At 36.9% G+C, this 21,639-nt stretch overlaps 1 protein-coding gene across 2 annotated transcripts; it reads left to right on the top strand.

The window, feature by feature from the left end:
- Window positions 1-6,136: 6,136 nt before the first annotated feature.
- Window positions 6,137-11,591, top strand: LOC113683106 (uncharacterized). 2 transcript variants are annotated; one of them, XM_089198044.1, is made up of 9 exons: window positions 6,137-6,285; window positions 7,112-7,172; window positions 7,360-7,386; window positions 7,509-7,535; window positions 8,155-8,189; window positions 8,374-8,427; window positions 9,056-9,136; window positions 9,349-9,391; window positions 10,315-11,591. In XM_089198044.1, the coding sequence occupies exons 1-9, from the start codon at window positions 6,268-6,270 to the stop codon at window positions 11,388-11,390; spliced, it is 1,422 nt and encodes a 473-aa protein (XP_089054170.1). In that variant the 5' UTR covers window positions 6,137-6,267; the 3' UTR covers window positions 11,391-11,591. The 2 variants fall into 2 exon arrangements, with proteins under 2 accessions (XP_089054170.1, XP_089054169.1); XM_089198043.1 differs by lacking the exon at window positions 6,137-6,285 and adding an exon at window positions 6,764-6,948.
- The last annotated feature ends 10,048 nt before the right edge of the window (window positions 11,592-21,639 follow it).

Here is a 21,639-nt window from a genome sequence, read left to right as displayed (position 1 = left end):
CCCGCTTTCTACTTTTCTCTCATTCCTCCCTTTCAGCGAAAACAATTATAGGGAAGTCTTTTCAGTTCTTTTTTGCTATCTAACCTTCTTAAGCCGTCTTGGCACTTATGAAAGACAAACAAAGGGAGGAAAAGAGACGAAAGGCTTAAGTTGTAACCACGCCTCGCCTCCGAATCTAACTTGTCACTTTCGCTTTTCACACAGGATACCCAGGACAGGACAGGGTACTTAACGAGACCCATGACGACAACGGTTATATTTTTCGTATTATAATCAGACTATCGCAAAACAAAATGAATTAAAATTACTTATTTCGTCTTTGTTTCGCCGCCACATCTGTAACATTGTATTTTCAGTTTAAGCATGAGTCGCAGCAAATTATGGCATTCCTGGAAACGCTAACTTTTTCTTTCTCCTTTTATTTATTCATGAACTACAAATGTTGATATATTGAGAATCAGAGTTGAGCTATTCATAATTAACGACCGGAGGAAACATTAATTTGATAATTTTTTTGTACACAGTTCAAGTAAACAGAGGAAAAAGCTGAGCGGAAGGATCCAGGATTTACCAAGAGAAACTATTTTATAAATTTACTGAACAAGGTTTTAGAATTAGTGTGTAGTTCAAAGTATAATTATCAAATAAGAAAAAGTGGGCAAAAACAATTATTTTGAATAGTTTCACGAGTTCCTTTCTCTGGTAAACTACACAGACTAATAAGTGATCTCCATTGATGATCCCTTCGACAATATTCAATCACAGTTTGGCTCTGGTAAATTCTGTTATAAAATAATTTATTTGAAGCGAAAGCTCTTTCGTTCTTCTACTAAAACGTTTTGGCTCTAAATGTTCAATGTTTCCTTTGTATATTTAAAAGGCATTGTTATGTTGTCAAGCCGCTCCGCCCTCGGGCTGAAGCAGCAAAACCCCAGTAGTGAAACAAAAATTTTATGTTTCGAATGCTCTTTTTTTTCATCATAATACATGTTTTATATTTTCCAAATTACTTCACCAAGTTATTCCTCCTGGGAACAAATAGATGGAGTGTCAGTTATCGATGATGATATAAACATCTTTATAAATTCATAGTCGAAAGTATTAGCAATTGTCGAAAGTTCATTTCTTGTTTACTCAGTGATTAGAAATCTCCGTTCACTTTTAATTTTTTCAGTTGAAGTCCAGTTTTCCGTTTTGAAAGCCTCGTTCCTTCATTTTTATCACATTAACTGTGGTGTTATGCAGGGATTTCCGGCCCTGAAAAATGCCGTAACTTTCTGAACTCGAAGTACGGAAACTTATCGAAGGTAGCGCAAAGAAAAGCTGTTCTTTTGATCCGATGCCCACCTCACTGGTTTTTAGCTGCATTGATGTCCTGCTTCCCGTGATCACAAAAATGATAAATCTATCCCTCGTGGATGGTGTGTTTGCTGATGTCTGGAAATGTGCACTTGTTAAGCCGTTGTTCAAAAAAGCTGGTCTTCATCTACTTCTTAGTAACTACAGACCTGTTAGTAATTTGTCATACATATCGAAGCTCACCGAAAAGGCGGTGTATAATCAACTTCATTTACACATGATAGACAATTCTGTTTATCCAGAAATGCAATCATCTTACAGAAAAGGACATAGTACCGAAACAGCGCTTCTTCGAGTTGTTAACGATATCTTAATGAAGATGAATTCACAAGAGGTCACTCTTCTTGTCATGTTGGATCTTAGTGCCGCCTTTGACACTGTTAATCATGATATACTGATCAAACGTCTACACGAAGAATTAGGTATTGCTGATTCTGCCCTGAGCTGGTTTGAGTCATATCTCCATAACAGGATGCAAAAAGTCGACATCGAGGGATCGATATCTAACCCATTCGATTTAGGCTGCGGAGTTCCTCAAGGGTCGTGTCTTGGACCGATTCTATTTATTATATATGCATCTAAGCTCTTTAAGATCATTGAACACGAGCTTCCTTGTGCTCATTGTTATGCTGATGACACCCAGTTATATCTGAGTTTTAAACCTAATACTACATCTCAAGACCAAGTCTTGCAAGCAATGGAGAACTGTATTGAAAAGATCAGGAAGTGGATGATTCATGATAGACTGTTAATTAATGATAGAAAGACTGAACTGATTTTAATAGGCTCCAAACAACAATTATCTAAACTACAGCCAATCAGTATCTCCGTTGGCAACTCGGTAATTAATAATAGCTCCGAGGTTAAAAATCTAGGCTGTTGGTTGGATGCTAACCTAAGCATGTCTAAGCATATTACAAATATTTCCAAATCTGCATTCTTTTATCTTCATAATATTAGAAGCATTAAGAAATATTTACACGAAGACAGTCTCCATACTTTAGTTCATGCGTTTATAACGAATAGATTAGATTATTGTAACAGTCTTTTGTATGGTGCCTCAAAGGAACTGATAGCTAAAGTACAACGTGTACAGAATGCAGCCGTAAGACTGCTATTGAACGTTGGAAGGTACTCGCATATTACTCCTATTATATATATGAGTTACACTGGCTTCCAATCCAGGCTCGCATTAAATTTAAAATTCTTCTACTTACTTTTAAAGCGGTTCATAATTTAGCTCCGTCATATATTAACAGCCTTATATCTATTAAATCGAAATCTTCTTATTGTCTTCGATCTAATGACGGTCTTTACTTAGAGCCCCCTAAGGGTAAGATGCTGAAGACATTTGGAGCTCGGTCTTTTCAGGCAGCAGCACCATACTTATGGAACAGACTTCCTCATGAAATTAGAATGATTAAGTGTTTGGATAAATTTAAAAAAGCTATTAAAACGTTTCTGTTTAATGAAGCTTTTTGTAATCATTAACTCAGATATATTACATTAAAATAATTTATTCTAATATATTTTTAGCTACCATTACTATTGTAAATTTTATTTAGATATATAAGGTTTTTAATTTTTATTCAGTGTAAAGCACTATTGATCTGTACATGTAAATAGGGCTATACAACTAATAAATTATTATTATTATTATTATTATTATTATTATTATTGTTATTATTATTAACAACACACGTGAAAAAATATCGTATTTTTTCACTTGTGTTGATATAGCCAATCAGCTGCTGAACGTCACTCGCCTTTGGCGCCACTCGGTCAGGTTGATGAATGAACGGCAAAGCCTTCACGATTCTCAGTACAAGTTGTTTATCGGAGCTTCCTCGAATTATATGGCGGCTAAAACACTGAAAAATCCGTATTGCCGACTGACAGTGACTTTCTTAGAAGGGGACAAAAAGCAATATACTAAAAGAAAAATCGAAAGTTACGTTTTCAGTGGCTTTGGTGTTAGCATTTCTCTCAGCTGAGAATGAAAATCGACAACTGGAAGATTTGTTATAGGCCCATTTTGGCCGTTTACCTGAAAGACTTTTTCTGTCGGTAAGGACAAAGTCAATAATTGAGAATTTTGTTAATTGAAAATTAGACCATTGTTGGTTTTGTGATCATGATTCAACGCATTTTCCATTCTAAGAGTTGGCACCAAACGTACTCTTCGATTGTTATTCGGAGATTGTCGATTCATTTATTTTCATTCATTAATGAAGTCGGCCTTTCTTCTCAGTAAAGGGCTATTGTGTTTATATGATAAACAAAATAATGCATGGCTGCTTGTAGAAATGGAATTTCTCTTCTCGTGTTCAACTCGATATCTCAGTCGTTCGCTGCACTCACTCGTGAGCTATCGAGTTAAACACTCGAAGAGAAATTCCTTATCTACACGCGCCCATGTATTATTCTCTATATATACCATCATAATAATATAAGTTGTTTGGCATTATGATATTTCCGGTTTTCTTTTAAACAGACATTTTAAAACAAAAATGATTGATTTTTGGATTGAGAAACTTACAAATAACAGACATTCATACCTCATCTTCATCTTGCTAACATCAAAAGGACACAACTCTCAAATTTTATTTCTCGTTGTGAACAAACTATCAACTCACCTGTTTTCAGTCTTTTGAATATCCATCACTGGTCTATCTAGAATATTAAGTAAACCAAACAATGTTTACTTGTGCTATTCAAAGCATTCATCAGGGATACACACAATGTAAAATTGAATCATTTGATTCAGAAATCAGCTCTCCGCCGACAAAGTCGCCACGATTGTGTAACCGTCTTTTGTCTAATACATGTAAAGCGACGTTCAAACTTTTCAGGAAGAAAAACTGAGCTCTCACTCTCCAAAAAGAAGACCTGCACTTGAGGATATAGTGAAATCAGCTCGAATATCTTTTCTGTGACGAAATCATAAAAAAGAACAAATAATAAAAAAGTATTTTCTCTGTAAAACCCAAATTTGCATGTTGATTTCATGTTCACAATTGTGTTTGATCACAACGCATTAGCCTGATCAAAGACTAGTTTACTCTCAAAATAGTCTACCACACTTAAGATCAGGGAAGTGCATCTCTTAAAATGATAAAAAAAAAGGTTTCTTAACTGGAGATTTTTGCCAGCTTATTTAAAAATAGTTACAGTGTTGAAGCGGTTAATGGGTAAAAAGTATCGGGCAGTTAACAAGGGAATAGTTATTCGAGCAAACTGAGCAATTATTTGAAAATCTTGCGAAACGTCCTCTTTTTCGCTAGAACCTAGCGAAAATGACGATTTTATTATGGTCCTGAAGAACCAAATCTGTGACATTTTGATTCAACGCCAACATCTCCCCCTCCAAATATCACCCAGTTCTGTGGCAAGATAGCCTTCTGGACCTTATTCCCTTCGTCAGTTTTTCTACTGATGGTTTTGTGTTTCAGTAAATAACTATTTCAGCACTAATTTTTTCGAGCCTAATATCAGTCAATTCAGTAAACCGAGTGAACGGACAGTTGATACACAATAAGCAATTTTTATTGATGATCATATGGACACGTCAGCATAGCGCAACACGAGAACAAGGTATTTCAGGACGCCTAACGCGTAAACAAATTCTTAAAATTTTCATCCAACTCTCGAAAAATTAAACAAATTGACATCGTGTTTCGATGTCCTTTCTCATCAATCCTTCCATAGATTGTGAAACTTAAACGATTCCATGAAATGCCGAGTGCAAGTCTAAGAATTCCTAAACATTAGAAAATGAAGTTATAGTTTTATCGAGACTCAGAGTAAAAAAAGAGACCATCATGTAAGTAAAGTTGACCTCAATATCGTTTTCTATATAACTCGGTTAATCATGGAACTATATTGTATTTACCAAAGAACGCAGTTGTTTTCGTTATTCGTTAATCCTGAGGAGACGGCTTTATGTATTCAGCGTTTTCATTTCATGTTCAATGTAAAGCACGGTTCTTGAGGTGAAGCAAAGGCTGTTATGTTACAAGTTCTTCTTCATTTGGAATCTTAATACAATCTTGTCGAATAATCCCTTCGGTAAACAACCTGTCTGTTGTATGGAAATTCTGTGAAGTGTGGCGAAGAGCCCTTTAGGTTCACCAGAGCAAAATGAAAATAGCACTTTCATTAATTATGGGCTTGAGGACTCAAATTTATGTCATTTAGATACTTAGACCTGAAACTAACTTATCCTTTTCAGATATCACAGTATTTAATTATTCACAATTTTTTTTTGTTCTGTAACAGTGAATAGCTAAGGTAAACAAAAGACCTTGATCATTCCCTTCTGCCTTTGGAAACCTTGTCAATCAATTATTTTTTGTTACAATAAATCATAGTCCCAGCTCTAAAACTCACGAGCCTTTACTCTGGATTCAGTTTGGACGGTTTTAGTAAACCGAGTGAACGGACAGTTGACAAGAAATATGCAAATTTTATTTCTGATCATCTAGACACGTCAGCATAGCACTACACGGGAAAAACACAGGATAATACGCATATAGCATTCAATATGAGCAAGGTTATTTCATATTGAATTACACGTCTTCTTTTTAATAAACCAGGCTAAGGAGGAAAGAAATAAAAAAAAACCCTCTAAAAAAGGGTTTGTCCCATAAATACTGCTTGATCCGAGAACCGAAAGATTCAAGTGATGCTCTATTGGGAAAATAATTTTATTTAAAGGAAACTTTGGAATTATGCGACTGATGATACTTTGCTAGTTAAAGTGATAATTAGGTCAATTAAGTCTCGTCAGTCGATTTTGAATAATTGCAGTACAGTGTCCTAATCTACAGTTGCCGTCAATCGCTTTTTTTCCTTTCAAACTTGCTTGCAGTAAATGGCGACGTTACAAAGACATAAAGCTGTGCGAGAATGGTTTTTAACAAAAAGGTGCACACTTATATTCTAAATACACGGCAACTTGCTCTCTTTATTTTATTCTATTTTTATTCAAACGTATTTTACATTGATTGATTGATTGATTGATTTGCGTGTTTCTTACTTAGCAAAAGCAAACGAGAATTTTCTTTCAACTCTCAGTATTCATATCAACCATCATTTTTGAAAAATTTCTTAAAATGATGTAAAGCGAGCTGAGTTCTTGCTGTGGACACCTTTCCTTCCACAAATCAAAACATTTATTTTTTACCTACAGTTATTTGTGAGAATTAACGTTAAGACCAAATAACTCATCTTCACTGATAAGGGTCTAAATTCTCCATACCAGATCACTGCTCAAGATAACTATGTTTTAAGGAGACATAAGAAGCCCATTGTAGTCAGTCAGTTAGCATATCATAATCCATAGACTACAAATTCTCATTGTGAATTGTAAAACACTATTCATAACACAAGCCCTTGAACATCCAGAATTTTCCTGTTATGGGATAAAATAAACAGAGTTGGAAAGTTGTTCCCTGTATGTTGACTGATTCGTCTACCATTTCATATCGGAGGGCGCTGAGAGTGAAAATGTTTCGATTATTCTTTGTGTTGGCTCTTGCCTTTTTGTTGAGTTCCGTTGCAAAATCACAGAACAAATCTGCTAATCAGGTAACCAAATTGATAACTAAGCTTAAGGTAACTGTAGTCGAATTGGAATTCGGGTGAAAGTGAGAATTTTTGTGTTTTGATCGAGCGTGTATTTTCCCAAACAGCCCCTTGATTTCATAACTTATGTGAACACTTTTCGTTTTTACTTATAAACTTTCAACAGAGTCATGGAACAGCGAGAAAATCAAACTGCTGTGCTTCGCAAGCTGGATATTGTAAAGATGGTGGGTAAAAATTAAAACAAAAATCTCATCTTTTTCAGTACATTGATGATTACCTAGTATTAATAATAATAAAAATACTTCAGTACCCGTAACACGCATATATTTATTTACATCTGCTCATACGGGCGAGAAAGAAAGAAATTCGAGTTTCTTCACTGATGTTTGGTTTCTGTTAATTTCTGGACAGGGAAAGACGGAAAAGATGGACAAAATGGTGAGTGTTACTTTATGGTTCATTCATAGATTTATTGACTTAAAATAAATAGCCTTTCACCATAAAAATAAACTGTTTGTTTTCCTACCTAACAAAAGAAAATCGATTTGCTTTTTATGCAGGAAGAGATGGACGCGATGGAATAAACGGTGATGTAGTTATTCATTCAAAGTGGATTTTTTATTTAGAAGGGAAATATTTTCAACATGAATTCCTTCACAAACAAAAGTGGAAGGGACGAGTTGTTATTAATTTTCTGCGGGGGGGGGGGGGAAGGACTATAGGGGGATCACATGGTTTTAAAGGGGTACAGATAGGCGATCATTCATCGCCAACAGACTGGTAAGGGAGGACTAGAGCAAAATAACTGCCAATCAGCTGCCAATGGGGGTAGGGGTGGGGACTCATGAGACTATTACAGAGCCTTGGGGGAGGATCAGGTAAATTTTATCGTGACACCACCAAAATCCTCTGGCTGACTCACTAATTGGTCCCTCATGAGAATTTAGGGAGAAAAAGAAACGAAAACCTAGTAACGTGATGATTACTTGTGTCAATTTAATATTACAACGAGGTTGAATGGCTGAAAATTACTGTCAATAATAGATACCTTGGGAAACGAAGGTGTAACATGTGAAACTATTTACAAAGTTGAAACAGAAGAAGTATCATGTCGAAGATGTGATTGTCTAAGGCGTGACTTTTGCTGCTGTTTTCGTTTATCTGTGTTTTCACAATTTGAACTGATCGCCAATATTTTCAACATAGGACGAGATGGACGCGATGGAACGGTTGGAGCAAAGGTTATTTATTTTTAAACCGATAATTAAAAAAAAAAAAAAAGACTTTGAAACGGACTTGAGAATACAAATGTGTTGAACTGTTTATGACGTACCTCTTCTTGTTAGTGGTGTACTCATAAGTACATCAATCAAACGGTTGTCATGGTTATCGAGAGATTATTTCGATTCATTTTTAATTATCCAGGGAGCAAAAGGTGAACCAGGCATACACGGTGTGAATGTAAATGCTAGCTTCAAGGTTGGTAAAATTTATATTTGGCATATTTAATTTAAGGATATGATAATCTTTTTACTGTCAAATGCAAAAAATTAAGTGATTTTCTGCCTAATTTTTCTTTGGCTTTGATCTGATTGACACTTCAACTGTTACCAAATATTTGGTTGGAATGTTTAAATCTTGATTACTGTAGGTATCCCAGCCATGAAGATTCAGTTATAGAGTTTGATTTTTGCAAAGGGGAACATCTCATTATTTTGAACTGCAAGAGTTCTCTTGCTTCTAAATTTCCCCGTATTGGAGATTTATCTGACTTTGACACTGTCAATGAATACAATGAAGTATGTTGCTAATACATTAAGGGAAAGAATTGTAGTCCTAGTTCCAAAGTTAGTTCACTGAATCATTCAGTTAAACTAGGACCTGGAAAAAAAACTGCGATAATAGTAGGACCAGAAACCCCTGGTAGGACCTGGTAGGAATTAGTCATTATTCAGCAGGAGGGAAGTCTTCTAAAGAAAGTTTCATAGGGTGTTATGGAAAATTCTTTCGTCGAACACAGCTTAAAAGATAAACTTGAATAGCGAAACGAGTTCTCCCCTTGAATTCCGTGCTATACAACCTTTTTTAAGCTTGCTTTTTCATCGAGGGCGAGAGGGGATCTGTTGGAGAGAAAGGATCACAAGGACTAAAGGGACAGAAAGGAATGCCGGGAACATGTGATGACCTGGTATGGAGGGATATAATGGATAGAAATCATCAATTAAAAGTGTAACAGTCCTAGAGTGCTCCTAAAGTAATGACATATTATAACTAGCAATTTGTTACCTTTTTCTTTTATTACTATTATTTATCCTTTTTTTTCAGTTATTCTGTGATGTCCTTCAGCATACACAAGCATGAAACAATAATGATAACGAGATTTTTAACGATTCTTTGCAGAGCTCCTCGTCATCCTATGGGAAAAGCGGGTGTTGCAAAGTCGGTAGGAATAATTTTCACTTGTTTTTGTCGTCAAAATGAGTGAGTGAGTGAGTGAGTGAGTGAGTGAGTGAATTCCGATCTTGATCCAATTCTTACTCGATGTTCCCTGTGCTACATATTCTTTGTTCCGGAGTACTAGAGAAGACGATAAAGATCTTAAAATGATTTCAGAATGGCACATGGAAAAACAAAGCTTTTCTTCGCAAAAATTTTCATAAGGTGTGATCGGCGCATCGTGAAAACTTACAGAAAAATAACAACTTGCACAATGCAATGAGTTCGACTCATTGCATTGTCCAAGTTCACATGTCATGTCATGTGATCTCTTAAAAATGGCATCAAAAAATGACCAGATAATTATTGATCTTTTAACTATCATTATCTAATTTTATTACACTAACTAGCAAGAATACGGAATTTTGGAAACATCCTTAATTTGAGCTTAATGTGCCTTCGGCTAAAAGACGGGTTCGGCAACCCTCATATTTTATCATTGAATTGTAATCAATATTCATCTTTCTGCTATACATGCGATTTAAAGCCCCCTAAATGAAGTCGTTCTATTTATGTATAACTCTGAAAAAAAATTTGTGTTCTGATATGCTGATTGCAATACAGTAATAGAGAATTAAGGTCACTGAGCTTGTTTTCGAGTAACAGGAAAACAAAATGAAAAAAAGGACGTTGTTTTAGAGGATGGAGTGTTGCCTTGACAACATTATTGTCAGTGAACAATTATTCAACAACAGTTTCGCATGTCGTATAAAAATTTCCGAAAAAGTGGAAACTGTTGAAGCTTCGGTATGCTAAAATATGTAGAATAAAAACAACGAAACCATTTTGAGCCGCCTTTAAAAGGCGAATGACCAGAAACAACGAACGAGAGGCAAACTTTGTTAACTATTTGTTTTGTTTTAACCAAAGAATGTTCCACTGGTTTCCACTTCTTCGAGAAAGTTCAAGACTTGCCAACCAGAGGAGCTGCAGCTGTTCAACATTTTACCATTAATGGAAGTCTGTTTCTCACTTTTGGCAACTATAATGGAGATATTCAGAAACACAAGACAAGTTCCGTGGTTTACAAGATGGATGAACCGACTGAAAAGTTCACATTGTACCAGACCCTGCAAACTAGAGGTGCACATGGCGTTGAGTACTTTTCTATCGCTGATAAACATTTCCTTGCCGTGGCTTATCATTGGGATGGTACGTACCGACCTGACTCTGTCGTCTTCCAATGGAACGGACGGCGGTTTGTGGTGTTTCAGAAATTACCAACAAAAGGAGCTGCACACTTCAAGTTCTTCACTTTAAGTAGAGAAAAATATCTCACAGTGGCAAATCATCATGATGGAAGTACCCACTCAACAAAATCAGTCATCTACAAATGGAATGGCGTCAGGTTCAACAAGTTCCAGGAGATAGCAACTGAAGGTGTCTTTGGTTGTACGACATTTGAAATAAACAATGTCACTTACATCGCTTTCGCCAACTATTACAACTCTCAACAGAAGTATTCCGTTCAGTCCACTGTCTTCAAATGGTCAGGAGGACACTTTGTCAAACTACAGTCTCTTCAAACTTATGGGGCAATTGACGTGAAGTCTGTCAATATCAATGGTCACACATTCCTCGCTTTTGCCTGCTACTACTCTGGAAGTTCCCACAACACTGACTCGTTTATTTATAAATGGGATGGTACCAAGTTTGTTCTTTTCCAATCCATTCCTACTCGTGGAGCCGCTGCTTGGTGTCCATTCGTGATCAGCGGTCATTCCTACTTGGGTATGGCCAATCACTACGACAGCAGCGTGAAACATAACACTCAGTCAGTTGTGTACCAGGCCTCTGGAGCACAGTTCATCAAGTATCAAGAGATTTCCACCCATGGAGCTCATGATATGACATCATTTGAGTACAAAGGTCATATTTATCTGGCAGTGGCAAACTACAAAAATCAGAAGTACAACATAAACAGCGCTTTGTACAAGTGGGTGTAGAAATAGCGACACAAAACGAAAAGCGTAATGACCAAGAGTCTCAGCTGCTTATGCATTGGTGTAGTGATAGTATTTGCTCAAAAATCGAAGAAAAAGGTTCAGATTTAGGGATTGTTTATCAATTTTGATATATTTGATAAATGAGTGTTTATCAGCCTTTTTAAGAGTGAAAGTAGCAATAAAGCTGTGCATTGAACATGATACTAACGTCTGGTTTCTTTCTAATTTTGTTTGAGTGATGAGCTTTCTCTTTTATTGATAAAACTTGATCCCAAGAAAAGTATTATTAGATGCCTTCAATATTCTTAAATGGACTAAAATACCCTCAGCTCACCTGTTGTGTGTGTGTTGTCACAGAAATCACACCTCCACCCGCTAGTGAATTCTTAACAGAAACGAAGAGATCAGGGGTGATATTTCCATTCAATTCAGATTTTTTGTGGATCCAAGAATGTTGATAATGGTTGGTACTTCAACTGTAAGTAAGAAAACATCTTTGCAAATTAAAAATTTTAGGAAGCTTATAACATTCTTCGCTATCAACGCTCTGTTGACTTTGACAAGAGCATGAATGTAATATTACAATTGTTACATAGTTTATGATCTCCCTCCTCAGCAAGGGTTACATTCTTTCTTTTTGCTTTCAACAGTCATAGAAATGAGCTCGGAGGCAAAATTTTTCAGATTGAGCGAAGTGAGGAAGGAGGCGAATTCCAGACCAAAGAGTTAGGGAGTTTTGTAAAAATTTTCAACTTGTTTTTGAAGCTATGTGTAGAGATTTCGGGAGTTTTGGGAAATTTTTTTTACAATAGCTTACCTTTTCGAAAGCAAATAATAAAAAAGAAAATAAAAAGAAGACAAGAGCGTTTACGAACTTGTTTTTGAAGCTATGTGAGTCAAAAAAATGGAATTTTTATGTAAGAAAAAAGTTCAACTGACTAAGGATGAACTTTTGAATACCTCAGGGAGCACGCACAGGTTTCTTTTATTTCAGAATTAAACTCTTTGATGGCTCTGAGCTTCCGACATGATGGAACTTTTCTGTCTGTTTCTTTAGTATAATGTAAAAATGCCAGATCGTGATCATTTTCATGACATCGGGTTACCTAACAACGCCACAGCCTTGAAATAGCCACAAAACATCCGCTTTATCAGTTTAAAGGCTGGAAAATTTGTTCGAACATCCCATTCTCTTTTAAGGAGACATCCTAACACATAGACAAACCCACGAATCTCTAACTGAAATAAGTCAGAGATACTATCGTCTGATTTAATGAAATTCCTGTTGCTATTTATTCGCTCATCTTTTACAATAAAAAGAGTGTTTAATGGTATATTATGTTATCATGGTAGAAGACCGACCAAGGAACTTTACCAGGTTATCAAAGCCATGTTAAAAATTGGTATAAATGATCACTTTTGAGATGAAGTTCTAGAAATTGAAACATTTAACTCTTTTTAACATACAGATTTCACACTTCTTAACAGTACCAGGACCAGGCGTCAACAGAAAAATGTTTGAGCCAACCTGTCCACGGGCTTCGGCAATAGTGTTGCTGTTTTTACGATCTTAGTTCTAGCGAGGAAGGGAGTGAATCCAAGGAAGGTTTCTGATCGCCTCCCGGTTGGTGAGTAATCGAATGACAGGGTACTTTCACCTGCGACAAGAAGGGACACGCTTTAAGTCCTTGATTGACACCGAAAAACTGACGCCATTGTCATTCGAGGAATAACGAAGCGCTTTCTTGAAACTGAAAGATTTTCTTGGCCATCGGATCCTTCCCCGGGTGGTTGCTGCCATCCTAGGTTGGGGACTACACTGGCGAAGAAACTGAAGATGGCAAAAGCCGCTAGAACCTGAAATATTTTGAATCAGCGACGCGCGGCGAATCAATGAAAGTGGTTTCAGAACCCTATCTTAAGGAAAAATCGCAGAAACACAATCTGCAGGTAACGTTTCCATTGTTTCCTTGTAAAGGTCTCTCGCTTGACGGACTTTTCGTTTATCTTCATTCTCTGCCATCGATACTCTCTAACCGCCTCCTTGATTTTTTCATCGCAAAATGAATGAACTCTTGGAAAGAAAGTCGATTTGAGCGCTCATTCAGCACTCTCCCAGCTGTATTTGAAAGTTATCACTAATTATAAACATGCGCCAAGAGTGTGCGACCACAACAAGCATGTCTTACCTTGTTTTTTACAAAGCCTAAGCACGGGTCACAAAGGTGCTCGTTTGCATCCGCTTTCTGGTTCCTCGTACTCCTTCCGTTCATTTTCTTAACAAATAGAAATTTAGCCAGACGTTTAAATTAATAACAAACATTTACTTCAGTGTCAAATGTATTTAGGTACGAGCTATTTGGGGGCACTATATATAGCCAACATAAAATTAAGCCGACAATAAAACATTGAAATATTAATTGAGAGTTTTATATCGACTGCACAGAGATTATTTTAATCTCACATTTACAATCTAAAATCTATAATCTATAATCTGAATCAAAAATATAAATCATTTTCCTATAAAGGTAGCAACACTCACTATACGATCTAAATTACTACTGATGTCTAGTTTTCTTATGGTGTTTTTTGAGGCCTGAAGGTTGTTTGTCTGGTTTGCCTGGTTGTATAGTCTGACCCATGGTGCAGGTCTAAAGAAAAGTATTTTTTCCGTAAGTAGAAGTGTTTGAAAAATCGAGGTAAATTAAAATCTTTGCTACGCATATAATAACTTGAACTATTTAAAATAGTTTAAGCCATTATCGACATCTACGATCTGAAACCCTCTATTCACAGCTGCAAAGGATATCAACCTTAAGAGCGCTTGTCTATAAAAACTAAACATATCGCGGCAAGGGTGGAAAAGTCGATTTCTTTCTTATTTTAATGTTAGATAGGCTAGGCTATAACTAAAATCACCGGATACTTTTTTTGGCGCAATACCTATTTATTTCAGAAAAAAATACAAATAACGAAATTCCGTTAAAATCGTCATTTTTTGGAGGAAATTATTGCACGAGTTAGAGGGCTTCGCGTGCAAAAACTGATCACTATCTCTTCTTTTAAACACTCAAATCTTCTTTTTCGATCTCCTAAGACCTCACGAAATGATTTTTGTAAACATTGCGCTCTTCTTTGCGCTTAAAATAATTTAATTTCGAAAGCATGCATTTCTCTTCAGTAAAAATACTTCGTGAATAAAATTAAATTTCACCATGTGCTAAACCTTCAAATGGATTAAGCTTTTGGTGGTTAAATTTCGAAAAGATGTTCTCCATATAACTGTAAAAATTTGTTTGGGCAAATGATTGAGAGCGCTACAAAAGCTTTTCAAAGTCCGTTAAAATGCAGTTATTTGACCTTTTGCGGTCAACATTCCAGTCGCGAGTCACACATATTTTAAAATGTTTCAACCAATATGAGGCCGAAAAATGTACATAGAAACATATTTCCAAATGCTCTAACCTCGTTTACCGCAGAAGACCGATCCAGAGACCATTTTAGTGTGATGCTCTTGTTGTTCGTCGTATTTAGGTCTGTATAAATGATAACGTCCGATGAAACCACCAACCCTGTCGAACACCATCTTGTCGTCAAACGTTCGATATCTTTCTTCACTGTGGCATCTTATTCAACGGTTCAGTTGACTGCGAGTATTGCTCAGTTTACAATGCACCAAAAGATTACATCTGACAGTCTAATTACTGGGACACCTGTGGTAGCCCAGTCATAAAATGCTTTTGTTTTTTGTTTTTTTTACTGGGATACCTGTGGTAGCCCAGTCATAAAATGCCTTTGTTTTTTTGTCTTTTTTACTGGGATACCTGTGGTAGCCCAGTCATAAAATGCCTTTGTTTTTTTGTCTTTTTTTTTTTTGTTTTTTTCCTCCGCCACAAAATGGAAAAATTGCGCAATAGTACCCAGAGGTCATTGGGCCCTCAACACCATGACAACTAACTGTGACCCAATGAGGTGTTCACATGCTGATTACGCGTGCTATCTTGATGATGATTGACGTTGTCATGCACGGACAGGGCCGGGTCACATGACGAACACGAGATTTTTGCTCATAAAACTATTTTGTCAGTCGTTTTGTATTTCAACGTAATTGGATTACGATCATCTGGAGCATTATGGGGCAAACGCTCAAAATACTTTTAGACGCATGCGCAAGTCGTATTGTTCGCGGCTAATCCACACAAAAAGATGTTATTGAGCGGTAATTTTGGATCGGACAGAATCGCGAACGCTTGAAAGCCATGAAAGCATTGAATGCCTTGTATGTCTTGAATGCCAAGTATGCCAATGTCTTAGTTAAAAACGTAAACTCGTTGTAAAAAGCAAAATCTGAAATCTGAAACCAAACTGCATATACTCTATGCAATCTATTGAACAACACTACTACCGTGAGACTGAAGAACAAAATTCAAATGGATGCAAACTGCTAGTGAAGAAAGACGTCATGCTGGATTCACTTGATGCCAGGGAACGTAGCTACGATAACAGTGCGAATGGTATTAATTTCACGATCAGAAAGGTGAATCTTATGTTTATTTTCATTGTAGTTGTATGGATATTCTTTTTTAATAAATACATGATCCAAAATCCCGTGTTTTTTGTGTATAATGTTATTATGTCTAGTGTTGTTTACGCAATTGTCTTGTCACAGGCGACCCAAGGTCACGTTTCGAGAAAGAGCCAACGATTAATTCACGAACGCGTCACGCGTTATGTGACTCAGAGTAAGTTATTCTAGGAACCGTTGAAAATTTGAACACGTTATAAGGAATAGTATAGGGAACGAAATATGGTCGATTTACAACGATAAATATTTCGAAATATGAAGATTTTTCTCGAAAAATCAATAAAACTTACTCATACCCTGTGTATCCGTTGTAGTTTCTGGCGATTGTTGCCGTTTTAAGCTTACTTTACTATCACTATTATTCACGTCATCTACTTTTATTACATTGGTAAAATCTGTACAGACATCACACCAACCAACTCGCGCGCAAAGTAAGAAGACTATGTTGAAGGCTTGAAATTATATTACGATCGATTTTCATCAAGAAATGGGCCAGGAATTTTCCACAATAGTGCAAATAATCGTGAAGGCTCATCGCGGAAAAGCGATTGCGTGACGCTCGGTAAGCTGTAAGATGACATGTTATTATAAACCAGACGTAAAAACTCTTCAGATTCTTAGTCTGCATTTTTTACCCACTCTGCAGTCTATATTTTGTATTCGGTCTGCAGTCTGCTGTCTACATTTTGTACTAACAGGTATCCGTGGCACAAATACAGTTTATTTTTGGTTACATTTATTCGCACAACACATAATCTACCACAAAATACCTGTGTGTGAGGTAATTCGACATTTTCATTCTTTCCCGTGTTAATAATCTTCTTTCCTTTTGTAAGAATGTAGACCACTTACAATGTTTCAAGTAATCCACCCACCCTAGAAAAAATAACTCTTGCATGCATAGCATGCCTATGTTTTGAGACAGGTGTATGCCCTTGGCCAGACTTGAGCTCACTATTTCAGTATACTAGTACGACACGCGTAGTATCACTACACTTGATTCCACGGATTCAGTACCACCCAGGTATCCCAGTTACCCTGCTCACAGGGTCTAGTTTTTTTTTTTTCCTCCGCCACAAAATGGAAAAATTGCGCAATAGTACCCAGAGTTCATTGGGCCCTCAACACCATGACAACTAACTGTGATCCAATGAGGGTGAAGATGTTCACATGCTGATCACGTGTTATCTTGATGATGATTGACGTTGTCATGCATGGACAGGTCCGGGTCACATGACGAGCACGAGATTTTCTTTTGTCGGTCGTTTCGTATTTCAACGTGTTTGGATTACGATCACCTGAAGCATTATAGTGCAAACGCTCGAAATACTTACAGACGCATACACAAGTCGTATTGTTCGCGGCCAGTCCACACTAAAAGATGTTATTGAGCGGTAATTTTGGACCGGATTGAGTCGCGAACTGTGTATCCGTTGTAGTTTCTGGTGATTTCTGCCGTTTTAAGCTCGCTTTACCATCACTGTTATTCACATCATCTACTTTTATTACGTTGCTAAAATCTGTACAGACATCACACAAACCAACTCGCGCACAAAATAAGAAGAGTATATTGAAGGCTTGAAATTATATTACGATCGATTTTCATCAAGAAATGGGCCAGGAATTTTCCACAATAGTGCAAATAATCGTGAAGGCTGATCGAGGAAAAGCGATTGCGTGACGCTCGGTAAGCTGTAAGATGACATGTTATTATTTACCAGACGTAAAAACTCTTCAGATTCTCAGTCTGCATTTTGTACCCACTCTGCAGTCTCCAGTCTATATTTTGTATCCGGTCTGCTGTCTGCATTTTGTACTAACAGGTATCTGTGGCACCAATACAGTTTACTTTTGGTTACATTTATTCGCACAACACACATAATCTACCACAAAATACCTGTGTGTGAGGTAATTCGACATTTTCGTTCTTTTCCACGTTAATACTCTTCTTTCCTTTTGTAAGAATGTAGACCACAAGTAATCCACCCACCCTACAAAAAATAACTCTTGCATGCATATCATGCCTATGTTTTAAAATAGGTGTATGCCCTTAGCCAGACTTGAGCTCACTATTTCAGTATACTAATCCGACACCCGTAGTATCACTACACTTGATTCCAAGGATCCAGTACCATCCAGGTATCCCAGTTACCCTGCTCACAGGGTCTAGTTTTTCCTCCGCCACAAAATGGAAAAATTGCGCAATAGTACCCAGAGGTCATTGGGCCCTCAACACCATGACAACCAACAGTGATCCAATGAGGTGTTCACATGCGGATCACGCATGTTATCTTGATGATGATTAACGTTGTCATGCACAGACAGGGCCGGGTCACATGACGAATCACGAGATTTTGCTTATAAAACTCTTTGATCATTTATTTTGTATTTCAACGTATTTGGATTGCGATCTCCTGAAGCATTATGGCGCAAACGCGCAAAATACTTACAGACGCATATACAAGTCGTATTAATCGCGGCTAATCCACAGTGAAAGATGTTATTGAGCGGTAATTTTGGAACGGATTGAGTCGCGAACGCTTGAAAGCCATGAAAGCCTTGAATGCCTTGTATGCTAAGTATGCCAATGTCTTAGTTGAAAAACGTTCACTTGTTGTAAAAAGCAAAATCTGAAATCTGAAACCAAACTGCATATACTCTATGCAATCTATTGAACAACACTACTACCGTGAGACTGAAGAAATAACTATAGTGGATGCAAACTGCTTGTGAAGAAAGACGACATGTTGGATTCACTTGATGGCAAGGAACGTGACTACGATAACAGTACGAATGGTAATAATTTCACGATCAGAAAGGTGAATCTTATGTCTGTTTCCATTGTAGTTGTATGGATATTCTTTTTTAATAAATACGTGAACCAAAACCCTGTGTTTTTTTGTGTATAATGTTATTATGTTAAATATTGTTTACTCAATTGTCTTGTCACAGGCAGCCCAAGGTCACGTCTCGAGAAAAAGCCAACGATTAATTCATGAACGCGTCACGCGTTGTGTGACTCGGTCTTAAGTTACGAGAGGAGCTGCACGTTATAAGGAATAGTATAGGGAACGAAGTATGGTCGATTTACAACGATACATATTTCGAAATACGAACATTTTTTCTCGTAAAATCAATAAAACTTACTCATACCCTGTGTATCTGTTGTATTTTCTGGCGATTTCTGCCGTTTTAAGCTTTCTATACCATCACTGTTATTCACGTCATCTACTTTTATTACGTTGGTAAAATCTGTACAGACATCACACTAACCAACTCGCGCGCAAAGTAAGAAGACTATATTGAAGGCTTGAAATAATATTGCGATCGATTTTCATCAAGAAATGGGCCAGGAATATCTCACAATAGTGCAAATAATCGTGAAGGCGGATCGCAGAAAAGCGATTGCGTGACGCTCGGTAAGCTGTAAGATGACATGTTATTATATACTAGACGTAAAATCTCTTTAGAGTCTTAGTCTGCATTTTGTACCCACTCTGCAGTCTGCAGTCTATATTTTGTATCCGGTCTGCAGTCTGCTGTCTGCATTTTGTACTAACAGGTGTCTGTGGCACCAATACATTTATTCGCAAAACACACATAATCTACCACCTGTGAGTGAGGTAATTCGACATTTTCGTTCTTTCCCACATTAATATTCTTCTCTCCTTTTGTAAGAATGTAGACATCACTCACAATGTTTCAAGTAATCCACCCACCCTACAAAAAAGTATGCCCTTGGCCAGACTTGAGCGCACTATTTCAGTATACTAGTCTGACACCCGTAGTATCACTACACTTGATTCCAAGGATCCAGTACCATCCAGGTATCCTAGTTACCCTGCTCACAGGGTCTAGTTCAATGCTAAACTGAGTTGTCTACAAACATGTACGCCCTAAGCATTTGGGTTGTTACGCAATACCGGTGACAAAGGAACTTTAGGGGGTAGGCGAAGGGCAAAACTCCATATAATTAAGCACTTTCAGAACTGAACTCTTGGAACCTACAAAATATTTTATTCTGTAACCATTTTTGTAATAGTGCCATCTTTTTTCTGATGAAAAACAATTATTATTCTTGTTTTTTTGGCGCTCTGTACCTTTCGTACTCGTCAGGGGTGTTTTTCTCTCCACTAAAAATTGCAAGGAATACCCTAAATAGCATGAAAGAGAACCTTTTATACATTTTTGCTGCACCATGCTACAAAACACAGTGGTGGGGATGTGAGGCAGGGATGCTACGTTCCGTGGCCAATGGGTGGGGCTTGCAAAAGGGAGTGGTACTATTAACCACTGTTAACAGACCCAAGTATCGTTTAAAACCTTAAACTAAAGAGGGGCCGATGTATGTGCGCTCGGCATAAAATAAGGTCGATCTCATCTCCAGGACCGGTAAATCTTGGTGCATGAAAGTAAAGGAACAATTTCCGTTTCACGCTTTCGATCTCTAGTGTTGTAGCAACAAACTCCGCCGATAAGCGACTTGAACGAACAACAACCTTCCATTGTTTTTATTTAACAAAGTTGACCGTGTAAGTTAGTGTATTTGTGAAAAACAAAGTCCGAAGTCCCGCCTGTAAGCAAACAATAGGCATCGTGTAATTACCATAAACCAGGTTTTGTTTACTAAGGCTTACTTCTTTTAGCAGGTACTAAATTTAGCTTTTTAACGAGTATTAGCCGAAGGCCCGATCTCCGCGACTTACATGTAAGAGATTTCGATTTGATTTTTTCTGTTGAAGTTCAGTTTTCCGTTTTAAAAGCTCCATTCACTTATTTATATACCATCGTGATAATATCAGCTGTTTGGCATTATGATATTTCTGGTTTCCTTTTAAACAGACAGTTTAAAACAAAAATGATTGATTTATTGATTAAGAAACTTACCAAGCATCCATCAGGGATACACACATTGTAAAATTGAATCATTAGTTACGCAAATTAGTTCTCCGCCAACAAAGTCGCCACGATTGCGTAACCTTCCTTTGTCTAACAATTGTAAAGCGACGGTCAAATTTTTCAGGAAGAAAAACTGAGCTCTCACTCACCAAAAAGAAGGCCTGTACTTAAGGATATAGTGAAATCAGCTAGAATATCTTTTCTGTAGCGAAGTTATCCAAGAACAAATAATAAAAAAAGGTATTTTCTCTGCAAAAATTGTGTTTGATTACAATGCATCAGCCTGATCACAGAATAGTTTACTCTCAAAATAGATTACCTCACTTAAGATCAGGGAAGCGCATATCTGAAAATGATAACAAAATAGGTTTCTTAACTGTGGATTTTTTCCAACTTATCTTAAAATAGCTACAGTGTCGAAAGGTTAAAACAGCGTTATTTTGTACAGTGATCTGGTCTGGAGAATTTAGGCCCTTATCAGTGAAGATTAGTTGTTTGGTCTTTATGTAAATTCTCACTAATTACTTTAGTAAAAAAAATAAATGTTTTGATCTGTGGAAGAAAAGGTGTCCATAGCAAGAATTCATTTTGCTTTACATCATTTAAAAAAAAATTTCAAAAATGTGATGGTTGATAAGAATTATGTGAGTTGAAAGAAAATTCTCGTTTGCTTTTACTGAGTAGGAAACACGCAAATTCATTCAATATAAAATACGGTTGAATGAAAATAGAATAAAATGAAGATAGCAAATTGCCGTGGATTTA

Source organism: Pocillopora damicornis, chromosome 2 (assembly GCF_964200805.1).
Source record: "Pocillopora damicornis chromosome 2, jaPocDami1.2, whole genome shotgun sequence".
Taxonomy (NCBI): Eukaryota; Metazoa; Cnidaria; class Anthozoa; order Scleractinia; family Pocilloporidae; genus Pocillopora; species Pocillopora damicornis.
This window is presented reverse-complemented; position numbering and strand designations above follow the sequence as displayed.